Below are 20,626 nucleotides of genomic sequence, written 5' to 3'. Positions count from 1 at the left end.
ACAGTATCCTGGCCACAGGTGAGAAATTGAATACTATCCCTGTTAATGCTGGAAGCAGCATCATCACAATGATTTCTGAACATCACAGTCCTGTCCCAGGCCCCCAGAGTTACTCCAGGTAGACCGGTGCGTGACAGGTGCGAATGGGTGGGGAGACAATCACAGAGTTGCTCTGTAATTGGAAGGGGTGGAACAGAACCACAGATGTGTATCATTTCTCAGTAGAACAATTTCAAAGAGATGCATTTTTTATTGTGTAATAAAACTGTCAACGGGGACCAGGGGTGACTTAAAGTCTTATGTAAATCAGCGGCATGGGGACTCATGAATATGCACGCTAGCGTTACCCCTTCAGTTGGCTGCGGAACATTCTCTCAGTTCTGCTGATGTCACAGACAGGAGTCACACGAGACCCATCAATTACATTTTAAAAAATTAATAAAAAACGGAATCATCGTTTCTGCATAAATGCAAAGTTGGTTAGCATTAGCATTCACTTATATGAACACGTGCATGTGTATGCAAAGTCACCATTTATGTCACGCTAAGTAAGTAATGCTATATGTTATGAAATGCAGGTGAAATGCCAGATTATTCATTCAGGCTACAGAACTATACGCCTCCACTTTAAAGAGCTGCACTTATCTTCCGAAACAGAGAGCAATCGCATCTGCACCCCTCAGATGGCCTTTCTGGCGCCACCCAGCACACAGGCACTGGCCGACCATCATCCAATGGCTGCTGGGCCCCAGCCCGACTCCAGCCAATCAGCTCGACTGAACCGATCCAGAGGATCGGCCACCTCACCAAACCAAAGAACGTTCCCCCCATCAAGGGGGCGGAGATCTATGAAAGCCCTCCCCCTCCTGCTGTGCATCGCGGGGATTCTGTTCATTACTGCCACAGCAGCAGGATTTGTGCTCCTCCTCCCCGCCCCTCCCTTCTCCACGATGGGTGGGGGGGATGGGTGGAAGACTGCAGCCCGCAGCCCAGATTGAACTGTTGGTAGGGACCGAGGGAGCGTGTCTAACCTGACAGGCTGTTTGACCTGGAGCGCTAGGGGGGAGCACCTCCCCGGGACTGGCCCGGGCCTCTCAATCAGGGGGCGCTCGGTCCACCCCGGCTCACCGCGGGGAAAGAGCGCATCTATCAAAACCCTGCATCCAGTCCTTGAGAAGCGAAAGGAGTAGACGGGGATTAGCGGATGAAGGTTGGGGAAGGGGGGGGGGGGGAGGCGGGGCGGCGAGGCGATATTTCATCAGAATTCCATCTGTGTCAGAAACAGAGAGCGCGCAGCTTGACACGACCCTCAAATCTTCAGCCTTCCACCGATTTAATCTCCGCTATTCCCCCGCGAAGCCGCCAGACGCCTGCACGGCATGCTGGGAGGAAACGCAAAGCAGCCATCTCCAGTCAGAGAGGGAGACAGCTTAGCGGAGCAACGTGGAGCGTTAGTAATGGCGGAGTCATGACCCTCGCTGGAAGACATCTACATATCAAGCGTGCGAGCGCACATCTCACAAAAACGCATCTGCAGCTGCGGCGGGCCGAGCAGGGGGACGCTGAGGCGCGCCAGGGACAAATACGCCAGCGCGCCGGAGCCGCTGTCAGCACAGCACGCGGCCCGGGCGCGTACAGGGAGAGTCCGCCCGCGTCCGCGGAGACCAGAGCTGTCACCAAGGCGACGGAAGACATGCCGAGTGACGACAAAACCGTGCGGATTGGCCGCAGACGCGGCGGCCCTTCGTGTTCCGTCTAACGCGAGCCCCACAGTCATGCGAGCCGAGGCACGAACGCACACGCGCTCGAACACGCGCCATCACACGTGGAGACACAACAATCAGGCGCGGTCATGCCATTATATACACGGGTAACAGCAATCAACCACGGCCACGTAATTGTATATGTGCAACACCAGCCACGGAACTGCAATTATATGCATGGGCAACGGCCATCAGCAACTGCAATCCTATTTCAAGCAAGGACCATAGTAATCAGCGACGGCAATGTTACTATCAACACAGCCTCTAGGGATCAGCCACGGCGACATTATAATGTGCACCTGTGCATACGTACAATGACTTGTGATCCACTTCAGACCTGTGCGCGTAATGAGCTGTTTTTCCTCCATCGCTGAGAAGCAGCGAGTGCCCAATGCCCACAGCCTGGACAGGAAGGCAGCACATCACACAACCCTGAAGTCCCAGAGTAATTTCAGCTGGCTGAGGACCAAGCCCAAACCAAACGAACGAGGGCTCTGGGAGGCAGTGTTTGGATGAAGACTGGCGGGAATGCGGGACAGAACAAGCCAGGGGCCCCGAGAGTTAATCAGGACTAGAAAGTGCTGAAAGAGTGGGATTTCAGGGCTCCTCTGGGTGGGGGGAGACAGGGGGTAAGACCGATCGCAGAGTGTTATCACACCCTGGCCTGGAACATGCTCCATCATCGCACTTGAATATTTTTTTATGACCCCCCCACCCCACCCCCTTGATTCAGGAACGCGTAGACAAGTATAAGCTCTCCGCTGAAGTGAACGTCAGCCCCAGCAACCAGCCACAAGGGCTCAAGTGGACAAACATGCCGTGTGCAGCTTAACAGAGACGGGCTGTGGAACAGGGGCAGCAGACAAACTAAAGTTTTTTGTTTTTTTTGTGTTGCGCGGGGGACCAGTATGAGAGACTCCAGAAGAAACCATAGTCTTCCACAATGCCACGGTCACTGAAAACAAAGCTGGGAAAAAGAAAAGAAAAAAAAAGAAATGCTTCCCCATTCCCATCTCAATGGCAGCTGTCACCAGGATTAAACATGTCTCCTTTCCACTCTAGTGTGAAGAAGACATGCACAAGATCCAACCACACACCACTCTGCCTGATCACTGTGTCTCCGTGAACACAAGAGAAGAAAATCTAATGTTACAGCTGCAGACCACCAGCAAGACTGCATATGACACGCCATTTCCTTATACGAGAGAGAGAGAGAGCGAGAGAGAGAGAGAGGGGGAGAGAGAGAGAGAGAGAGAGGGAGAGGGAGAGAGAGAGGGAGAGAGAGAGAGAGAGAGAGGGAGAGGGAGAGGGAGAGAGAGAGAGACAGCAAGAGAGAGAGAGAGAGAACAAAGAGCAGTAGAATTCATGAGCCAGGCAACAGTGAGTTTTTGTTCGGTGCAGTTGGTTTTTAGGTAATAAATGTGCCTCTTACTGAGCGAAGCTATCAAGCTCGACACCATTTTAAAAATGCTTTGAACGCACAGAAAGCACGGCTTCCTGTCCTTGGCGAGCCTGGGCCTTTTCTGTCGGCGTAAACGGCCCTATTCATCTGGAGTCTAAGCATGCATTCAATCTGCGCTTCCACCGACAGTGGCTTACGCCCGGAGGAGGCTGAATCACATTCACACTGATATCGCCACTGTAATTGCACGGCTATTCAATTGATTTTTGTTTATTTATTGCGATGCATGCCTACTGCGGGGTGCGCCTGATCACTTCAAAGCGCTGTATTAAAATGACTGGCAGTTCATAAGTATAACGCCGCGCCTCTCAGGTTGTAATATCAATTATTAATGCCGGAGAGAAAATAAAATAACAAAAAGGAACTGTTTTGCGCACGTGTGGTTCATAATTCAGGTTTTGAGGCTCCCTTCCTTCCCGACGGTGTGAATAATGGGGTGGGGAAGCAATAATGAAGACCTCTGGCCTTCGCGCCGAGAGAGAGCAGACGGAGCTGTTGGAGAGAAAGCAGAGTGGATGGCAGACATGTTGGATCCCAAAGGAAATAAAGCAGAAAGCAGAGCTGAGAGAAAGAGAAAGACAGAGGGAGAGAAATACAGAGAGAGAGGGAGAGAGAGAGAGAGAGACACACAGAGACGGATAGAGAAATGGAGAGAGAGCGATACTTTATAGCTGTTCTGCCAGGATGAGAAGGAGAAGACGATGGTCATGTAAAGAAATGGAACACGTTCAGAATAGAATGATCCGGCATTTTGGCGGAGAAATCCAGTGTGCCCCCAACCTCCCCGCCCCCCGATCTCTAAGTCCTCCCCGAAACAATGGAGTCTGAGAGCAATTGGCCTCTCCCTGATGTCAAGCCCCAGAGCAGAGATCTCTATTACAGGGAAGTGCAGCGGAGGCCTGGGTGTGCTCGTATCATTTCCTATAATGGAAGCTTTCCGCTGTCAGGCTCTGATGTATGGGGCAATGGCAGCATCGCAGGAGCGACTGGGCGTGAGTCCGCAGGATGCAGAGAGCATCAGCCGAAATCCGGCTCCTCGCCTCCATTAACGTCCCGGGACGGAATCCAGGAGCGGAGAAATAGGACCCCTAAAAAGCGCTGGTCTCTACCAACAAAGTTCTCATGTTAAATAAATATTCTCACTATTCTCAGAAATCCAAAATTCATACATTCTGGAGGGATAGCAAGTTGGTAGGAATGATAGAGTGATAGAGAGGGAGAGGGAGAGATATTGGCGTGTACCTAAAAAAAACATTTAAAGCAAGGGCATCAGTGTTGCGCCTGTGTGTGCTCACCTAGGTGTCCAATAAAATTCCAGTGATATCACAGTTGCTCTGCTCTCTCTGACTGCAGCTCTGCTCTCTCTGACTGCAGATCTGCTCTCTCTTCGCTGGCTGCAGCTCTGCTCTCCCTGGCTGCAGCTCTGCTCTCTCTGACTGCAGCTCTGCTCTCCCTGGCTGCAGCTCTGCTCTCTCTGACTGCAGCTCTGCTCTCTCTGACTGCAGCTCTGCTCTCCCTGGCTGCAGCTCTGCTCTCTCTGACTGCAGCTCTGCTCTCTCTGACTGCAGCTCTGCTCTCTGACTGCAGCTCTGCTCTCTCTGGCTGCAGCTCTGCTCTCCCTGGCTGCAGCTCTGCTCTCTCTTCCCTGGTTGTGGGGAGTCAGATGTGGGGAAGCCACCTGAGTGAAGTCCCAGAGGCACTGCAAGACAACCTGGGGCAGGCCAGAGCCAGGGCCTGATTAATTACAGCTCCTGCTAAAAAAGCAGCCAGGCTCTATAGCAGGACAAGCCAAACCCACTCACACCACACGCGCATGGGCGTGCGGGTACACACACCTCAGGAGCCGAGGGGGGGGCGCAGACACCGAGCCCCGCTCTCAGGTCCTACAAAACAACAAATCCAGCTCTGAGCTCACAGCCCTGATGTCACAGACTGACAAAAAGTGTTGTACAGTAATCTAAAATAAAGTGGTCATGTTCACGACTTTGTGGCAAATCCTTTGCAGCAGCTCCTATCTTTCTCCAACCTTTCCTCTTTCTATGACTTTGGTATAGGTTAATACTTGTCTCATCTGTCATCTTTTAAATGTAGCCTACTTTGTAGCAAATGCTAACCTTGGCTGTTCTGTTCTTGAGGCTTACCAATGGTTCACATCTTGTGGTGAACCCCTCTGAGGTCTCTTCTTTAAAGTAGTCTTTGACACATTGACACAATACATCCTAGAGAGTGTTCCTGATCTGTTTGACAGTTCACAATTGAAAGTATTTTTCGGTCATCCACTAGTGTTATTCCGCGGTCTACCAGGGTTATTTGCTATTGCTGTTTGCTAACATTCCTGCTTCCTAACAAAGTATCAAACACTTGATTTTGACACACTCAATGTTTTGGCCATGTCATTGACCAATTTATTTCAGATTTTTCAGCCTCATGATGGCCGGCTTTACTTGCATTGACACTTATATGGTCTTGATGCTGAGTAGACAACAAACCACTGATGCAAATGCCACATCTAGAATTAACTCTGGACCTTTCGTTTGCTTACTTGCACATGAACTAATGATGCAATAACACACAGCTGGCCAAACAGCTGAGCAGCCAACTGTCCAAATACTTTTGGTGCCCTAAAATGGGGGAACTATGTATGAAAAGGGCTGTATAACCAGGGCTGTAATTCCTATAAGATTCTCATATACCAAATATTTAAGTAAATACTCTCAAATTAAAGTTGACAGTCTGCACTTTAACCTCACATTCATCTTTTCATGAACTTCATTTTACACTCAATTCCCCCACCCTCCTGCCATTTCAAACACTTAAAATCCATTATCGCAGTCAGAGAAATCGCCTACATTTCCTACAATTTCTCACCCCTGGAGCCACAAACACAAGTCACTCTTTTCAGCTGCGTCACCTGGACTCCACAGTAACTTTGCATTGCTTATTATCTCAGCGAGGGGCAAATGACCATGCTTCTTCTGCCAATAACAGCAGCATGTTTAAAATAAGAAGTTTCTGTGGATACAGCACACACGCACAAATGCCCTGACTCCACAGCCTGGTTACAGGTCCTACGAGTAGCCCACCGTACTGCACTCACGGCCCCGGTGCTTGACTCATTTCAGCCAGGCTCGGAGGTTTGGGTGCTTGTAAACGCATCCTACATTACTCACAGTGGCCCCTTTAAGATGACTGTGACATGCGAAAGATGAATGTTCCAGAGATGCGGGATCTGTCGCTGTTCTGGACGGTCCTAAAGCGGGAGTGAATTAAAAAAACAAGGCCTCAAGCCTTTCATGTCAAACGCAGGGAAGGGACTCAGCGACCATGCTAAATCTTGCCCTGAAGGGAAAAACTCTCAACAACAGCAGGGTGTAAATCGCAATCTGCGGCAAAAAAAAAAAAACCCTCCACAGCTTCTGGGGCTGTCAGTGCGCTCAGCTCAAACCCTCACACGCGGTGTTGAGCCCCGCTCATTTCCTGCCTGCACTCGGCCGATACGGACAAGCAGTTCCTCACCGCTCCGGGGTGGGCGTGGCCCCAGCATTCTCCCCTGCATCGGTGACTCTGGATTCCTATTGGCCGGCGGCCAGTGGCCAGTGGCCAGTTGCCTGGATGCAGGAGATTCATCTTTCGTCACACTGCTCTGCTTTCTGAAGACACAACGGAATAATGGGCTGCTCGCTGGTCTCACTAGCGACCGCCGTCGAACCCAAACGTTTAGACGCGTTCTCTTCCATGGCCGCTAAATGCGTTCAGGGCGAATTGTTTCCCAAGGAGGGAGGGCAAAATTACCGCTTGAGGGCAAAATAAACCTCCACATTCGCCACGGCCTACTACACTATGAGCCATACCAATGACTGAATCTCCAAGCCAATGGAATGCTTCCCATTGCATTTTCTTACTTAATAAAAATGCTGATCTGTCTTTAAATATATGACAGAGAAACAGAGACAAACTGAAATTACATTCAGTGATACATGCACATTTACCTTGATATGTGCACCTATTTGCTAACTTTTTTTGATAGAGTATCCCTAACAAGCAGGCCACAAGCCAAGCCCTAATGATGCATAACATTTACAGCAAGTCACAACAGTTATCTGGTGAAACTGCTTGACGGCACTGCTTGCTGAAAATAATAAGTACCCACAAAGTAACCTCCCCTATAAATAACCAATGAACAAGCTCTTTCTTTTACGCCAGGCATACAACTTCCATCAGATATATAAATGACTCATGGAGAACTTGTTCTGGCTCTCACCATTTGTAACACAGTAGACTTCTGAAAGCACAAAACTGCTTCTGAGGAGAAAATGACATACCGATATGCACGGCACAGTTTACACACATCGGATCTCTGACGTGAGGGAAACAGCAGAGACGGAGTAACTCCTGGAACTGAAAGGTCAGGCTTGCATTATATGAACACGGTATCTCTGTGAGCTTAGGCCTGTGTCACAAAGAGAATCCCCTTCATTATGAACAGTTAACGTATCCCAGCGGTGTTCCCTTGTCATGGCATCAAGTCTTAGGCACCTGCTTTTCAGTTGAACATAATGTATTAATTCAAAGAGAAGCAAAAACCCTGAGAATGGAAGCATACTCACCGGTTTTCCGCGAGCACAAAGGATGATGACAATTAGACTTAAAATTTAATCTAATTTCATAACTGCGCTCGATCGCGGTTGAGGGTAAACAGCATTGGGTAGCACCGTTGCTAGGTAATGTCATGGAGGCTGCTGATCCAAAGGGGATGGTAGAGGTGGCAAGAGTGTGAGTCTCTTAAACTGGAGCCAATATTATTTCAGCTAATCACATTCATCACAAAACAAGCTCCTCAAAAATGACTACAATTATTATCTGTGCCACGTGTGTGCACGTGCGTACCTCAGGATTGTTGTGTACATATGTTTTGAGTGTTTGTGCTTGTGCATGCATGTTTTCACGCATATGTTTACATGTGCATGCATGCTCGTGAGTGTGTGTGTGTGTGTGTTTGAGTGCATGTCAGTGTACATGTGAGAGATTTTGGGAGGGTGATGCGATGGCTCTTGTTCATGCTCCGGGTCCTGCCTGTTCTGAAGCCTGCGTTTACCTTGTTCCACCTGTCTACATCTCCCTCTGCTCTATTTATAAAGCTCTGGACTTTTTGATCATTCTTTGTAAGAGATTCGTCAATTATTCACATTCTCTTCTCCATATTGCACATGTTTCCCTTTCTACGCATTAATATTTTATACTCAAAGATTTTTTTCCCCCTGGACATTTTGTGGAGATAAATCAAAGTGACGTTAAGCTTCAGTGAGATGGCCTCATCGTGGAATTAAACTGGAGCACTGGTGCATTATTCTAGTAATACTATTAAAAATATACTGGAAATATTATATAACAGCTAAAGTGAATTAAAAACTTGCTTTCTCAAATTCCAAAAACTCTGCATTTAATTTTCCACTTTTCTCATATTTCCACAATTATCGTCTACAAAATGGAGCATATGCTGTATGTTCCTAAATGAAAATAAATGAGAAATATGAAATACTTCTGTAGGCCAAAACAGTGATTCAATATTTACTATTGCTGATGAGCTATTTTCCTTTTGGTTATTTTATGCTGTAATGAATCCAGGCCTATTCTTTCTTTGTATTATTCATTTCATCACGGAACCTGAAACCACCTCTGAAATTTGCCATGGGAGGATGAGTTCACAGGGGGAGGAACTCACAGGGGGAGGAGCACTAAGTGGGAGGAGCCTGCTGTGGGAGAGGTTTACAGTAGAAGTATCAGGCGGAAAAAGCCAAGCAGGGCCTAAATGGGTGGGGCGAAAGGTTGATTTCAGGACGCTGTGTCATGTTCCTGTGTCATATTCCAACCTGAGGGGTTGAAGGGATTGAACCCAACACACCTTCACAGCATAGTGGCCATTTTGTGGCAGGATTACACACCAAGGCTTTGCACGAGGTGTCCACAGGGTTCTCTCTGATGGAGCCGATAGGGTGCTCCAAATCCCACGCCAGCCGGGATTAGGAATCCGGTTCCCTCCAGGGGACGGGCCGAGCCCATAAGCCCTGTGCGACAGTGACGGCCGAGCCCAGCGAGCAGCAGAGTCAGTGCGAGTCCGTCCCCTCTGCGAGAACGAGATTTCTGCCGCACGCTGGCCGTCTGACGGAAATGAACCCCACGCTGAACACAGACCTGTGACAGTAGGGAGCGGTGACATTTCACCAGCTTTTTTAAAAATGTCTGCCTCTATCTTGAGAACACTGAGAGATGCACTGTGAGCGCTCTGGATTCTAGAGGGAACTGATGATGTGGGGGGGGGGGAGGGGGGTTGGATCAGCTAGAAAAAGAAAATAAAATTCTCGTAGTGCCAGTTGCCTTTCAAACGCATGTGGGTTGCTCATCAGTCTGAGGCCAGCGCTATAGCCTTAAGTCTCCCTCTTACTACTGTTTTAATCAATTTAAAAGAATTGCTGTCTCCATGCAGACTCAGAGAGCAAGAGAGAGAGTAGGAGGAGGAGGAAGAGAGAGCGAGGGGGATGAAGGAGGGAGGGAGGGAGGGAGGAGACACTGGGGTAGCCCCTTGGTTGATTAGTAGGACAGCAGTAGGTTCTTAATGGAAGCTGGGCTCCTCCTCCGCAGCGATGGGAGATTAATCCAGATTTAGCTCAGGAAGCAGAGTAATCTGCCTGAGTGTTAGTGAATGATGCACAGTCGCTGTCTGCCACCGACCCAACATCGCACCGTTTGAAGCGCCGCGGCCGTCCCCTTTAAATTGCATTACGACACAGATCCCCACCTCAGCATAAGGCCCCGGCTGCAGCCTGGCGACTGATACCTACGCGCGCACGCTGATCCCTCGCCCGAAAGGCCCCGCGGAGCGCCGTCCCGCGGAGCGCCGCCCCCCCCGCCGCGCGGCGAGGAGGAACGTCTGAAGAACGCGGAATTACCGTTCCTCTGGAAACCGAAAGGGATTTACGACGGAGACCCATTATTCGGGGGGACGTCACACGAAGCGCTCGGCGCTGCGCGGGCTTATCCCCGGCGCTCATTAGCGTCTGCGCGCAGCGCTAGCACGCGCCCGCCAACAATCAAAGGGGAATGAAACCCTAAAGTGCTTTTGCATGAAAACATAAATCAGTATCATGCACTCTGACATGCAGAGACCATGATATAAGCCGTGTGTAATTGCCTGCAGTCTAAGAAAAAGGAAACACTAGACACAATGGCAGTCATCAAGGATAAACGACTGTACGAATGTAACACGTTAAAAGACAGAAGAACAACCGCACAGAGGGCTAATTTAAATCCAGATTTTAGCAGAGGAAATGCGTGTCCCATTCCAGTTGGGGCACATTTAAATCTATCAAACAGGATTGTGTTCGCATAAATGCTTTCAGTCAACTACGAAAGCACATGGTGGAGCAGTGGATAGCACCGTTGCCTCACAGCAAGAAGGCCCTGGCCAGGTCCTTTCTGTGAGGAGTTTGCATGCTCTCCCCATGTCTGCATGGGTTCTCTCCAGGGACTCTGGTTTCCCACAGTCCAAAGACATGCACTGATGCGATGGACTGATGACCTGACCAGGGTGTATTCCTGCCTCTCTCCTAATGCACGTTGGGACAGGCTCCTGACACCCCACTACCCCCCCATGCACCACCGCCACCTAGGAATAAGTGGAGATACACACACGCACACACACATTTTTCTTCCAAATATACAATAACCAACCATAGGTAACGTGTTTTGTATCCACCAACTGATGGTTCCAAGTGATGGTTCCAGCTTGCACAGGCAGACAAAAGGTGCAATGATTATGTCTTGGGGTTAGTGCAGGTTGTGTAGAGAGGGGGATTAGCCTATGGCAGCGAGCTTAACTGACATTTTACGGGGGCTATCTATCACACTGTTAATGGATTTTCGGGAGCGTTCGCTTGTAAGGTGACATTCATAAAATGGTTAATTAATAACCAAACACATGATTAATGGATCCTGTAATTTTATCCAGTATAGAACTAATAGACAATGTTCGTTCGTTCGGTGCAATTATTCACCACGACTTTAAATGCTACGCTCACCAATTGTGACCACTTTTGGACAACAAATACAACCGCACAAAACAAATTGAGATGCAGAACGTTAAACAGATGAGAACTCGGCCACCCAGATCATTTCAGGCAAAATATATTTGTTTGTGTCACATAATAGAGATAGCCTACATAGCTACATTACATTACTTTTCTATGCATTTATTAGTGTTGTATAACGCATACAAATACATACAAAGCTAAAATCGGCAAGCAAACGTGTTCTGCACTGATGAGTCCGACAGGGATCTCACTTGCTCAAATATGTGCATGGATCATATCGGATATACAACGGGAATAACATTTTTTGACTGACATATCTGATCTAGTGGACAGTTCCAAACGCGTCCTCGCTGATTGGAGCCCTGACACGGCTACAAAGGTGACTGATGGCAGCTAGAAAATCTTCCGGCCAGAAATCAATACTGTGTGAGAATTCCGCGACCAGAACCTCCAGAGTGTCAAACGGATACAATGATAGCAAGGAGTGAAACGCAAACCGTTTTGTTTTTTCTTTTCTTTCAGTTGCTGTTAAACAGAAAACAAAATCCTGTCTTGCGTTGTTTAGTCACTGCTATTGAGCTGATGTCAACATAAGAGTTTGATTCCAATTTGCGTATTCATTTCGATTACAAACGCGACTAATACGTTCCTCCGGAAATCCCACGTTGCTGGTTAGAATAAAGGAGCTCGTTATATAATTTATCTGAAACCGACGCGGTATCGTTATTCCCTGATATTTACAATGGGTCATACATAGGCTACAATTTATTTGTGTGTTTTACAACATTGCCAATATCACACCGATCAACCAGGTGGTATCGACGCTGCTCGACCCAGACTGACAGATCTCCATGTTCTGCTTAGCTCTGGAAAGAGACGCCATGGTCCTTCTACCTCCGGTCCTCCGCCGTTGTCTTCAGATTAATGTTGCGGCGGTAAGCAGCTACCTGCCCTTTTCGCCAGCGAACGTACTGTGCAATCCGCCGCCCCGCAATATACCTGTAATGCGGTGTTCTCATATCTTCATCTATCTTAATGGAATCTTCGCCCCGTCTCGCTGAAATCCCCATTCGCCGACCGCTATGATCTGCTTTCAATAATCTTTATGTCAAAACGGAAAATAGCTTTCCATGTTTTTCTAAGATGTGTTCCAATTGAAGTTTTTTTTTCCCCCCAGTGCGTACTTTTTTCGCATACATTTTAGTAACCACTTTAATTCGGAATGTACATAGCTGGCAATACCCTGCATGAAATGAACTCGAACGTTATCTACAAAATAAGAATCTCATACAACGCTGGAACACTGGATCCGTTAATTACAGCGAATGCATGAGCAAAGCCAATGACCAGCCCGATAAAACCACACTAATCGCTGTACTCTGTAATGTTATACGACTGCATGTTTTTTAAACAAAAAATAATAATTCAATCATGGTCTAGTTCTAATGCAGCACCGAGACAGCTCTTAATACTGAGTTTTACTCCCCCCCTCCCACCAATGAAATGTCTAAGAGACATTTCCAGTCTACCGAGAACACTAACATGGCACAGAGAACCATATGCCAAGGTGATACAATACACTCATATGGGGAAAAAACATGGCTAAAATAAGTTCCACCTACTTTTCCTCCATAGACATTTGTACACTATTTCACAACATTTTAAATGAACACATCTAATAATATCACATTTTGAAGGCCGCACACCAGAATCATGAGGTTACCATTGGCGCCTGTTCCCCTCCCACTATTGCTTTCATCCAAACGGACAGGTGACTCACCTGTCTTGACCTGGACGTGGGACCGGGTGGGCACGGCCGGGGGCTTGTGGGAGGTGTGCACGTGTGTCCACATTTGCGTAGAGACGTGCAGGACCGTGGGGTTGGACGGTGAGGGAGTGGAGGTGGGCGTCGCCATGGTACTGGTGGTGCTGCCGGAGGCGGTCGGGTGTGGGCCGCGCGGGGCGCTGGCGTGGCGGGTGGTGGTGCTGCGCGGGGTCACCTGGCTGCCGGACGCTCCGGGACCCCCAGCCCGAGTTCCTGCACGAGTCCTGGGCCTCACCGTGGTGGTGCCCCCGGGGGGGACGGCGGAGGCGGTGGTGGTAGTGGTGGTGGTGGTGGAGGTGGAGGTGGAGGTGTCAGGGAGTTTGGGGACGGCACTGGGCTTGGAGAGGAATATGGGGTCCTGCCCGATCCCCTTGGCGTCCACCAGGTCTGTGGGCACGTAGTCCTGCACAGAGCCCACCACAATCCACTTCAGCAGCATCAGGCTGAGCCCCAGGCCGATGAACCCGATCAGGAGGGGGACCACACACAGCCAGGTCTGCTGCCGGGGCCACAGGGTGCACCCCCCGCAGCGCAGGGGCCCCTGCTCCGGGGCCTGCTCCCTGCCCCCCGAGCCACCGCCCGCCTCCGGCTCCTCCACGATCATCGCCCCGGAAACGGCCGCTCCGGAGATCTCGCTCATCCTGCCGGCTCACGAAGGGTTAACCCCGAAACCAGCGACCAGGTGGGCACGGACAACACGGGTCAGAGGGGCGAAACGTAACACCGAGCATCTTTCACACACGCACACAGACACACACGCACACACACCCACACGTACGCACAAGCACGGATACACACGCAGACAAAACGCGCGCACACACGACACACACAGGAGCAGCGAGTCAGGCGCCGAATGCAGAGCAGGGAAGGAAGGTGTTCTTCAGTCGTTGTCCCGGAGACCACTCCTGTCCACGTCCGGAGCTAAAGTCCAATACGGGTGGAATCCAAGGTGAAACACAAAAAAAAAAAGAAAGAAAGCACCCTGGGGGGAAAAAAAGGGCTGAAAGTATAGACTGAGAAGCGGCGTATGAGAGCAGCAGACGAGCTGTAAATCCGTCTGTGTGAAGCGCTCTGCCGCAGCGTCTGCCCGCCGCCACGGAGCCAATCCAGCCGCCCCTGTACGCTTTCCGCCGTGCTCTTGGTCCCCCCCCCCCGACTCCGTTACGCAATTTTGCTTCTCCTCAGTATTCCGAGCGGGGCTTTTGGGAAGATGAGACGGCGATCCAGGGACCCTGTCGCCCCCCTTCCTCCTCGCTCCTGATTCCGGGTTCAATCCGCAAGCACGCTTCCAACCGCTGAGTCAGCTCGTGGCCCCAGAAATGCCCCCCCTCTCAGCGCACGCACACGCACATACGCTCACACACGCTCCGACACGCACCCGTCTGCGGACCCACAGGGGCAGGAAGGCGCAGGTGGGTCCCCCGCGGAGGGATCCGCAGCCTCCCTCAGGATTAGGGGACGGGCAGAAGAGCCACCCTGCTGTAATCCAGCCGAGGAGTGCGATCCAGCACTGCGAGAGCTTTAAAAAAAAAAGACGAGGAACAGCGAAGGAAAACAGAATTTGAGGGAGGGAGGGTGTCGTGATTTGGAAAGGAGGCAGAGGTGGGGGGGGGGGGGTGTGATCCCAATCCAGTGCCGGGACAAGTCTCCAGGGGGGTGCCAGCTCACGTCCTGCCGTCTGTCTGTCTTGCCCGATGCCGTCTTCTGCAGTAGAGGGGGGATAAAGCTCTTCTCTCTTTCACCCTCAGTACATTCCAGCACTGCGAGCGAAGGGATAAGGCTGAGAGACGGAGGGAAGGAGGGAGAGCGAGGGGGAAAGCGCCGGTCGTAGCTCCGGTTCGCGGGCGCTCGTGACGGATCTGTCCCCGAGGCGTATCCCAGAATCCCGAGGCTCGGCTCTGAGCGGGGCTCAAATCTCCCGGCTCGTCCCTCCGCTGCTCTCTCAGACGTGCCCTGCCTGCCTGCGATGCTGTAGGCAGCGATACAACATCTGGCCACTCCTGCCGAGAGAGAGAGTGAGAGAGGGACAGAGGATAAGCAAGCAACTGAGAGAGAGAGAGAGAGAGAGCGAGTGAGCGAGAGAGAGGGACAGAGGATAAGCAAGCAACTGAGAGAGAGAGAGAGAGAGAGCGAGAGAGAGAGAGTGAGCGAGTGAGCGAGAGAGAGGGACAGAGGATAAGCAAGCAACTGAGAAAGAGAGAGAGAGAGAGAGAGAGAGAGAGAGTGAGCGAGAGAGAGGGACAGAGGATAAGCAAGCAACTGAGAGAGTGAGAGAGAGAGAGGGGGGCGGGACTGCACCTGCTCCCTCCACCAGTGCAGGGAGTATTCTCCGCCTCCATCAGAGAAAGAGAGGTGGGACAGAATGACAGGGGAGGGAGAGAGAGAGAGAGAGTAAGGTAAGGGAGGGAGGGAAAGGAGAGAGGGGGAGGGGGAGAGACACTGATCCTAGCCAAAGCACTGCAGTATCAGCAGCAGCAGGAGAGAAGCAAACAGCCTGCATCTCTCCCAGAGCTACAGGCAGAGCCAGAAAACACAAAAATGCCCAACTACTCCCCACCCCACCCCCATCTACTCTGAGAGGAGGGGCACATTTACAGATCCCCCCCACCCCACCCCCCACCCCCCATCCCAAGGCGTTAGGTGGTTTTAGCACACAACGGACCAGGAGAGAGCAAGAAACGGCAAGATCTAAACAAGCTCCACCCCCACATATTTAAACAGCCAATAGGACCCACCTCAGACAGGCACGGTCTACACCAGGGACACTGACAGAATCCAGCACTCAGGAAGCACTGATACCAGACGCAGGTTCAGTTAAACACAGAGAGCACTGATACCAGACGCAGGTTCAGTTAAACACAGTGAGCACTGATACCAGACGCAGGTTCAGTTAAACACAGAGAGCACTGATACCAGACGCAGGTTCAGTTAAACACAGAGAGCACTGATACCAGACGCAGGTTCAGTTAAACACAGAGAGCACTGATACCAGACGCAGGTTCAGTTAAACACAGTGAGCACTGATACCAGACGCATGGTCAGTTAAACACAGAGAGCACTGATACCAGATGCAGGTTCAGTTAAACACAGAGAGCACTGATACCAGACACAGGGTCAGTTAAACACAGAGAGCACTGATACCAGACACAGGGTCAGTTAAACACAGAGAGCACTGATACCAGACACAGAGTCAGTTAAACACAGAGAGCACTGATATTAGACACAGGGTCAGTTAAACACGGAAAACACTGATACCAGACGCTGGGTCAGTTAAACACAGAGAGCACTGATACCAGACACAGAGTCAGTTAAACACAGAGAGCACTGATACCAGACACAGAGACAGTTAAACACAGAGAGCACTGATACCAGACACAGAGACAGTTAAACACAGAGAGCACTGATACCAGACACAGAGTCAGTTAAACATAGAGAGCACTGATACCAGACGCAGGGTCCATCAGAGACACATCTCCACTCCTGTCAACAAGTCATTAAAGGGGCTGCTCCAAACAGAGAGCAATGCTACCGCCGAACACGATGGCGCGAGTACAAAAATATTTTTTAAACTAATTTTACTTTTTTATTTTTTAAACCTGTGGATTAGTGGACAGAGACCAGGGCACATGTGGTCTTTTGAATCTGGGACAGGTCTAATTTGATAAAGGAACACCCAGTTCTGTGCAATTATTATGTACTTTTAAATTGTCAACAAGTAATACCACTGTTTATTTCAATTGTATATGATTATTTTTTTTACAGGATCGTTGTTCCCTCCCCTTAATTTGTCGCCTCAATGCTGTTCACCAACGTCACTCTGTAAAAACCCCTGATCAGTCTGACAGTCTGCCAAACACACCCTGACGCCACTACGGTCTCTGCACAAAAGGCATTCCCAGGATCCCACCGACATCAGCTGCTATCTGTGAAATGCACATGCTCAGGCTCACTCAATCAGCTCATTAAGAGCACATTACTCAAGCTGGCAGCACATCTGCCCACTTCCTGCTTCTTCTGACTGATGCTTTCCAAACATCCATCTCCTCAACTTGGCTCCAATTTTATTTATTTCCTTTTTTTTTTTTTTTGAAAGCACCTCCGTCCGGTGCCCCTACACGTCTGTAACGGTCTTCTGCACTTCCTGTCTCCGCCCCTCTGCACCCCACAGCTGCGTGGTGACTAGGACATGGTCAGCATCTGCCGCCAGGTTGAGAGGTTGTGAGTAAACTGTCTGTAAAATCTGTAATCTTCCAAAGTCGTACCTGTAATCGATCTGCTTTCCACTTGAGATTACAGCAGGGTTTATCATAATGACCATGCAATGTAGCAGGGGCGTGCTACAGCACAACAGTGGCTGGGAACCCCAATGACCTAGGCCACCAATTCAATGACTTACTTCCCTCAGATTCAAAGATCCATAACAACTACACAGTAGGCTATAGCATTAGTGATGCGAACCTGAACAGAAACGTTCTCAATATTGAATAAAAGCTCTGTCATCCGGCAAACAGCCCCAAAACCCCTAAAACAGAAAAGACATCACACTCTGATCCAGAGTCAGTTTCAAATGGTATTTTAAAAAAAAGCTCCCATAATGACTGGTTTAAGGCACAGACATCTGTAAGTCCCACCTCTCCTACAGGCAGAAGCCAATTGGTTAGCTCCATGATGACTGACTATTACAGATTCTACGCACGGACATCTAAAACTCAGCCCGTCTGTTTTCTAATCACTCTTGTTGCTAACCTCATATCGCAAATTAATTTCTGACATAGTGAAGCATATTTGTACCGGTCTGATTTAGGACAATTCAAACTGCCAGTTTATATCAGTATATTAATCAACAAACCCCAGACTTACACACACACCCCCCCCTCCCCATTGACCACTTTAGTGCCTAGTGCACCCCCTACCCCCCACCTACTGTCACCTGCAGGACTAGCATGCCGAACGGAAACTTGCACCAGCCTCACTGCCTGCATGTGCGTGCCTTTGGGCAGAGCTGGATAGAGCTCAGTTTGTTCTCCGGACCGCGGGTATCCCCCAAACAAATGCTAAAAGCGGAATTTTTCACTTGAGCAGAGAAGCAAGCAGTACTCACTAGGAAAAGGTCACATTTAGTCATTTGTCAAAATTTCTGCTTGAAAAAAGAACATTGAGCACACCAATCTTAAAATACATATGTGGTGTCCTCTCAAGCTTTGTGGAGAAAAAAAACGGAACAAACATGGCAAGGAACATGACAGGATAATGCATAGGAGATGAACCTAATTTCAGTAAAACCACAGAAAAATGAAAAATAACATGTATTACTGTTTTTCTGTTTGCCTAATCACTGCACCCAGTGAAATCAGTGAGCATGTGTGAACATCCGTTTGGTTGGCTAGGCAACAAGTACATTTATGTCAACTGAAATGTATAAATGTATAAATGTAAAAATGTAGGAGTATTATATATATATATATGTGTGTGTGTGTGTGTGTTGGGGAAACACAAATTGTGGAATAGTGAGGACAGATTATTAAAACATGTCTGTTTCAACAATCCTCACACGGAGCACCAATAAATGTAGTGAGGTTTGGTCAGGATTATTCAGAACAAGTGAGTTCAACAACCTATCATAATTCAGTACGTATGTAGAGCCCAACTTAGTGAAATAACATGGACACAACAAAAAAATTACATAGTTATTGGCTATGATAATGAATACGCTAATTGAAAACAATAATTTGCATAATATGAGAAATAATATTATATGATTCATAATCAGAGGAAATTATAATTCTGTGATGGTGAAACATATACGTTAACAGTACTACCCTTTAACAAAGGTTAATTTGTGTTATGGGTTGGTGACATGCTACTGTATATTACGTAGTTAGCTCATTTATTCAGTCTCATAAAATACAGTTTTAACAATGTAAAATAAAAAGGTCATGGATTTTGCTATTTCAGACCAACACACGCATATCAAAACAAACACAACAACATATATATTTTGGCCAATACATCAGAAAGTATACTTTCTTGAAATAAAATTTTTAAAAAAAATTTTGTGTACTTACGGTGGATTATGTAGTAAACTTGACTATGTATACCATTTTAACATAGATGACATTATAACTACAGTAAGATATGACTATTTAGTTTTTTGTTGATATAACCATAGGTAATCTAAGTAAATTACAATATTAACCTGTAATGACAGTAATAGTTATCCCATTCTTATTAGATCACAATCTTGAAGCTGCAATTTGCAGTGTAAAGAAGAAAAAACCTCAGTTGTTAGGCAAATGCATAATTTAAATGAACTAGGACAGGAAAACACAAGTGAAAGTTTAAAAATTGTTAAATTGGATTAACCCATCTAATGTCCCATCATCAACAGCAGTACAGAGAAGATTCACAAAACCCCCTCTGATCCTTAGATTTTCTTTGACTTTTATTGTGCTAAAGTGAGTTAGCTATACTGTAACACAGGGCAAGCTCATCACTCCAGTCCAGTGCTGAAGTTTCCTGGCGTACACACACGGTCGGTCAGCCTGCCCGCTCGTTCACTCATCTGTCCACCTGCTGGTGTTCAAACGCAGCTCTGCATAGCACAACTACACAACAAACAAGCATGTTCCACTCACTCCTCATAGCCAGGACACTACTCATCCTGCACAAGAGGGAAACCTCCGGCCCCACCTCAGGATTAGTTCTTTGACTAGCTTCTCCTGGAGAGTGCAAAGTCTGTGTGTGTGTGTGTGTGTGTGTGTGTTTGTGTGTAGGGGGGGTGGGGGCTGGTTGGGTAATTTGAAGCGACCTGCTTGCTGATTCAGGCAGCAGGGTTGAAGAGGGGGGGGGCGGTTGCAGTTATTCTCTCTGCAGGCATTAAACCTCTCTCTCAGTAAAATTCAATTGCTCATCTTCCATTTATAGAAGTAGCGAAAGGGCTGGATTTTAAGTGCCAAAGTTTTGAGAAGCGAAATGCTTGGCAGCGGACTAAGAGTCTTACTGCAGACTGGATTGGGCTCCAGCAGTGATAAACATCAATAAAGTGTGACGATGAACCCCCAGGTTGCTGCTTTCTTTGGTTTGCTGGAAATAGTCAATTAAACTACTCAATCCTACAATAGAATGGCATTTCATGGGGGTAAAGGGTCACATATAGGGTGGATATAAATTAACCATAGGAATGTAACGAAAATAACAGTCATTTGGCATGAATTGGCAAGTCAAAGCCGAACAATTCCACAGAAGGAAAAATACAGAGCAGGGTACAAGGCCACTTGAAGAAAGTTCCTCAAAAGAGAAAAAAATAATCCTAAATACATTTCCTTTGATATTGCCGAAGAAGCTGAGGGGAGAGGTTAAGTATATTTAAAGTAGGGAAGGGGATTTTCTTCAAGTAAACAGTAAAGATAGCACAGATATAGTGAGCAGTTATTTTGTTGAGAGCTTCTTCAAAGAAGAGATTACAAACATGCCTACAGTTACATCCGAA

The 20,626-nt window shown here is 48.3% G+C and overlaps 1 protein-coding gene across 2 annotated transcripts in view; it reads right to left on the bottom strand.

The window, feature by feature from the left end:
• The window catches only part of LOC135245005 (pro-neuregulin-3, membrane-bound isoform), a 357,506-nt gene that overhangs the window by 222,676 nt on the left and 114,204 nt on the right, over positions 1 to 20,626 (bottom strand). For both annotated transcript variants that reach the window (XM_064317746.1, XM_064317748.1), the window contains exon 3: positions 13,093 to 15,137. In XM_064317746.1, the coding sequence (XP_064173816.1) occupies positions 13,093 to 13,777 (685 nt within the window). In that variant the 5' untranslated portion in view covers positions 13,778 to 15,137. The remainder of the gene's footprint in view (positions 1 to 13,092; positions 15,138 to 20,626) is intronic.

Source organism: Anguilla rostrata, chromosome 18 (genome assembly GCF_018555375.3).
Source record: "Anguilla rostrata isolate EN2019 chromosome 18, ASM1855537v3, whole genome shotgun sequence".
NCBI classification, from domain to species: Eukaryota; Metazoa; Chordata; class Actinopteri; order Anguilliformes; family Anguillidae; genus Anguilla; species Anguilla rostrata.
This window is presented reverse-complemented; position numbering and strand designations above follow the sequence as displayed.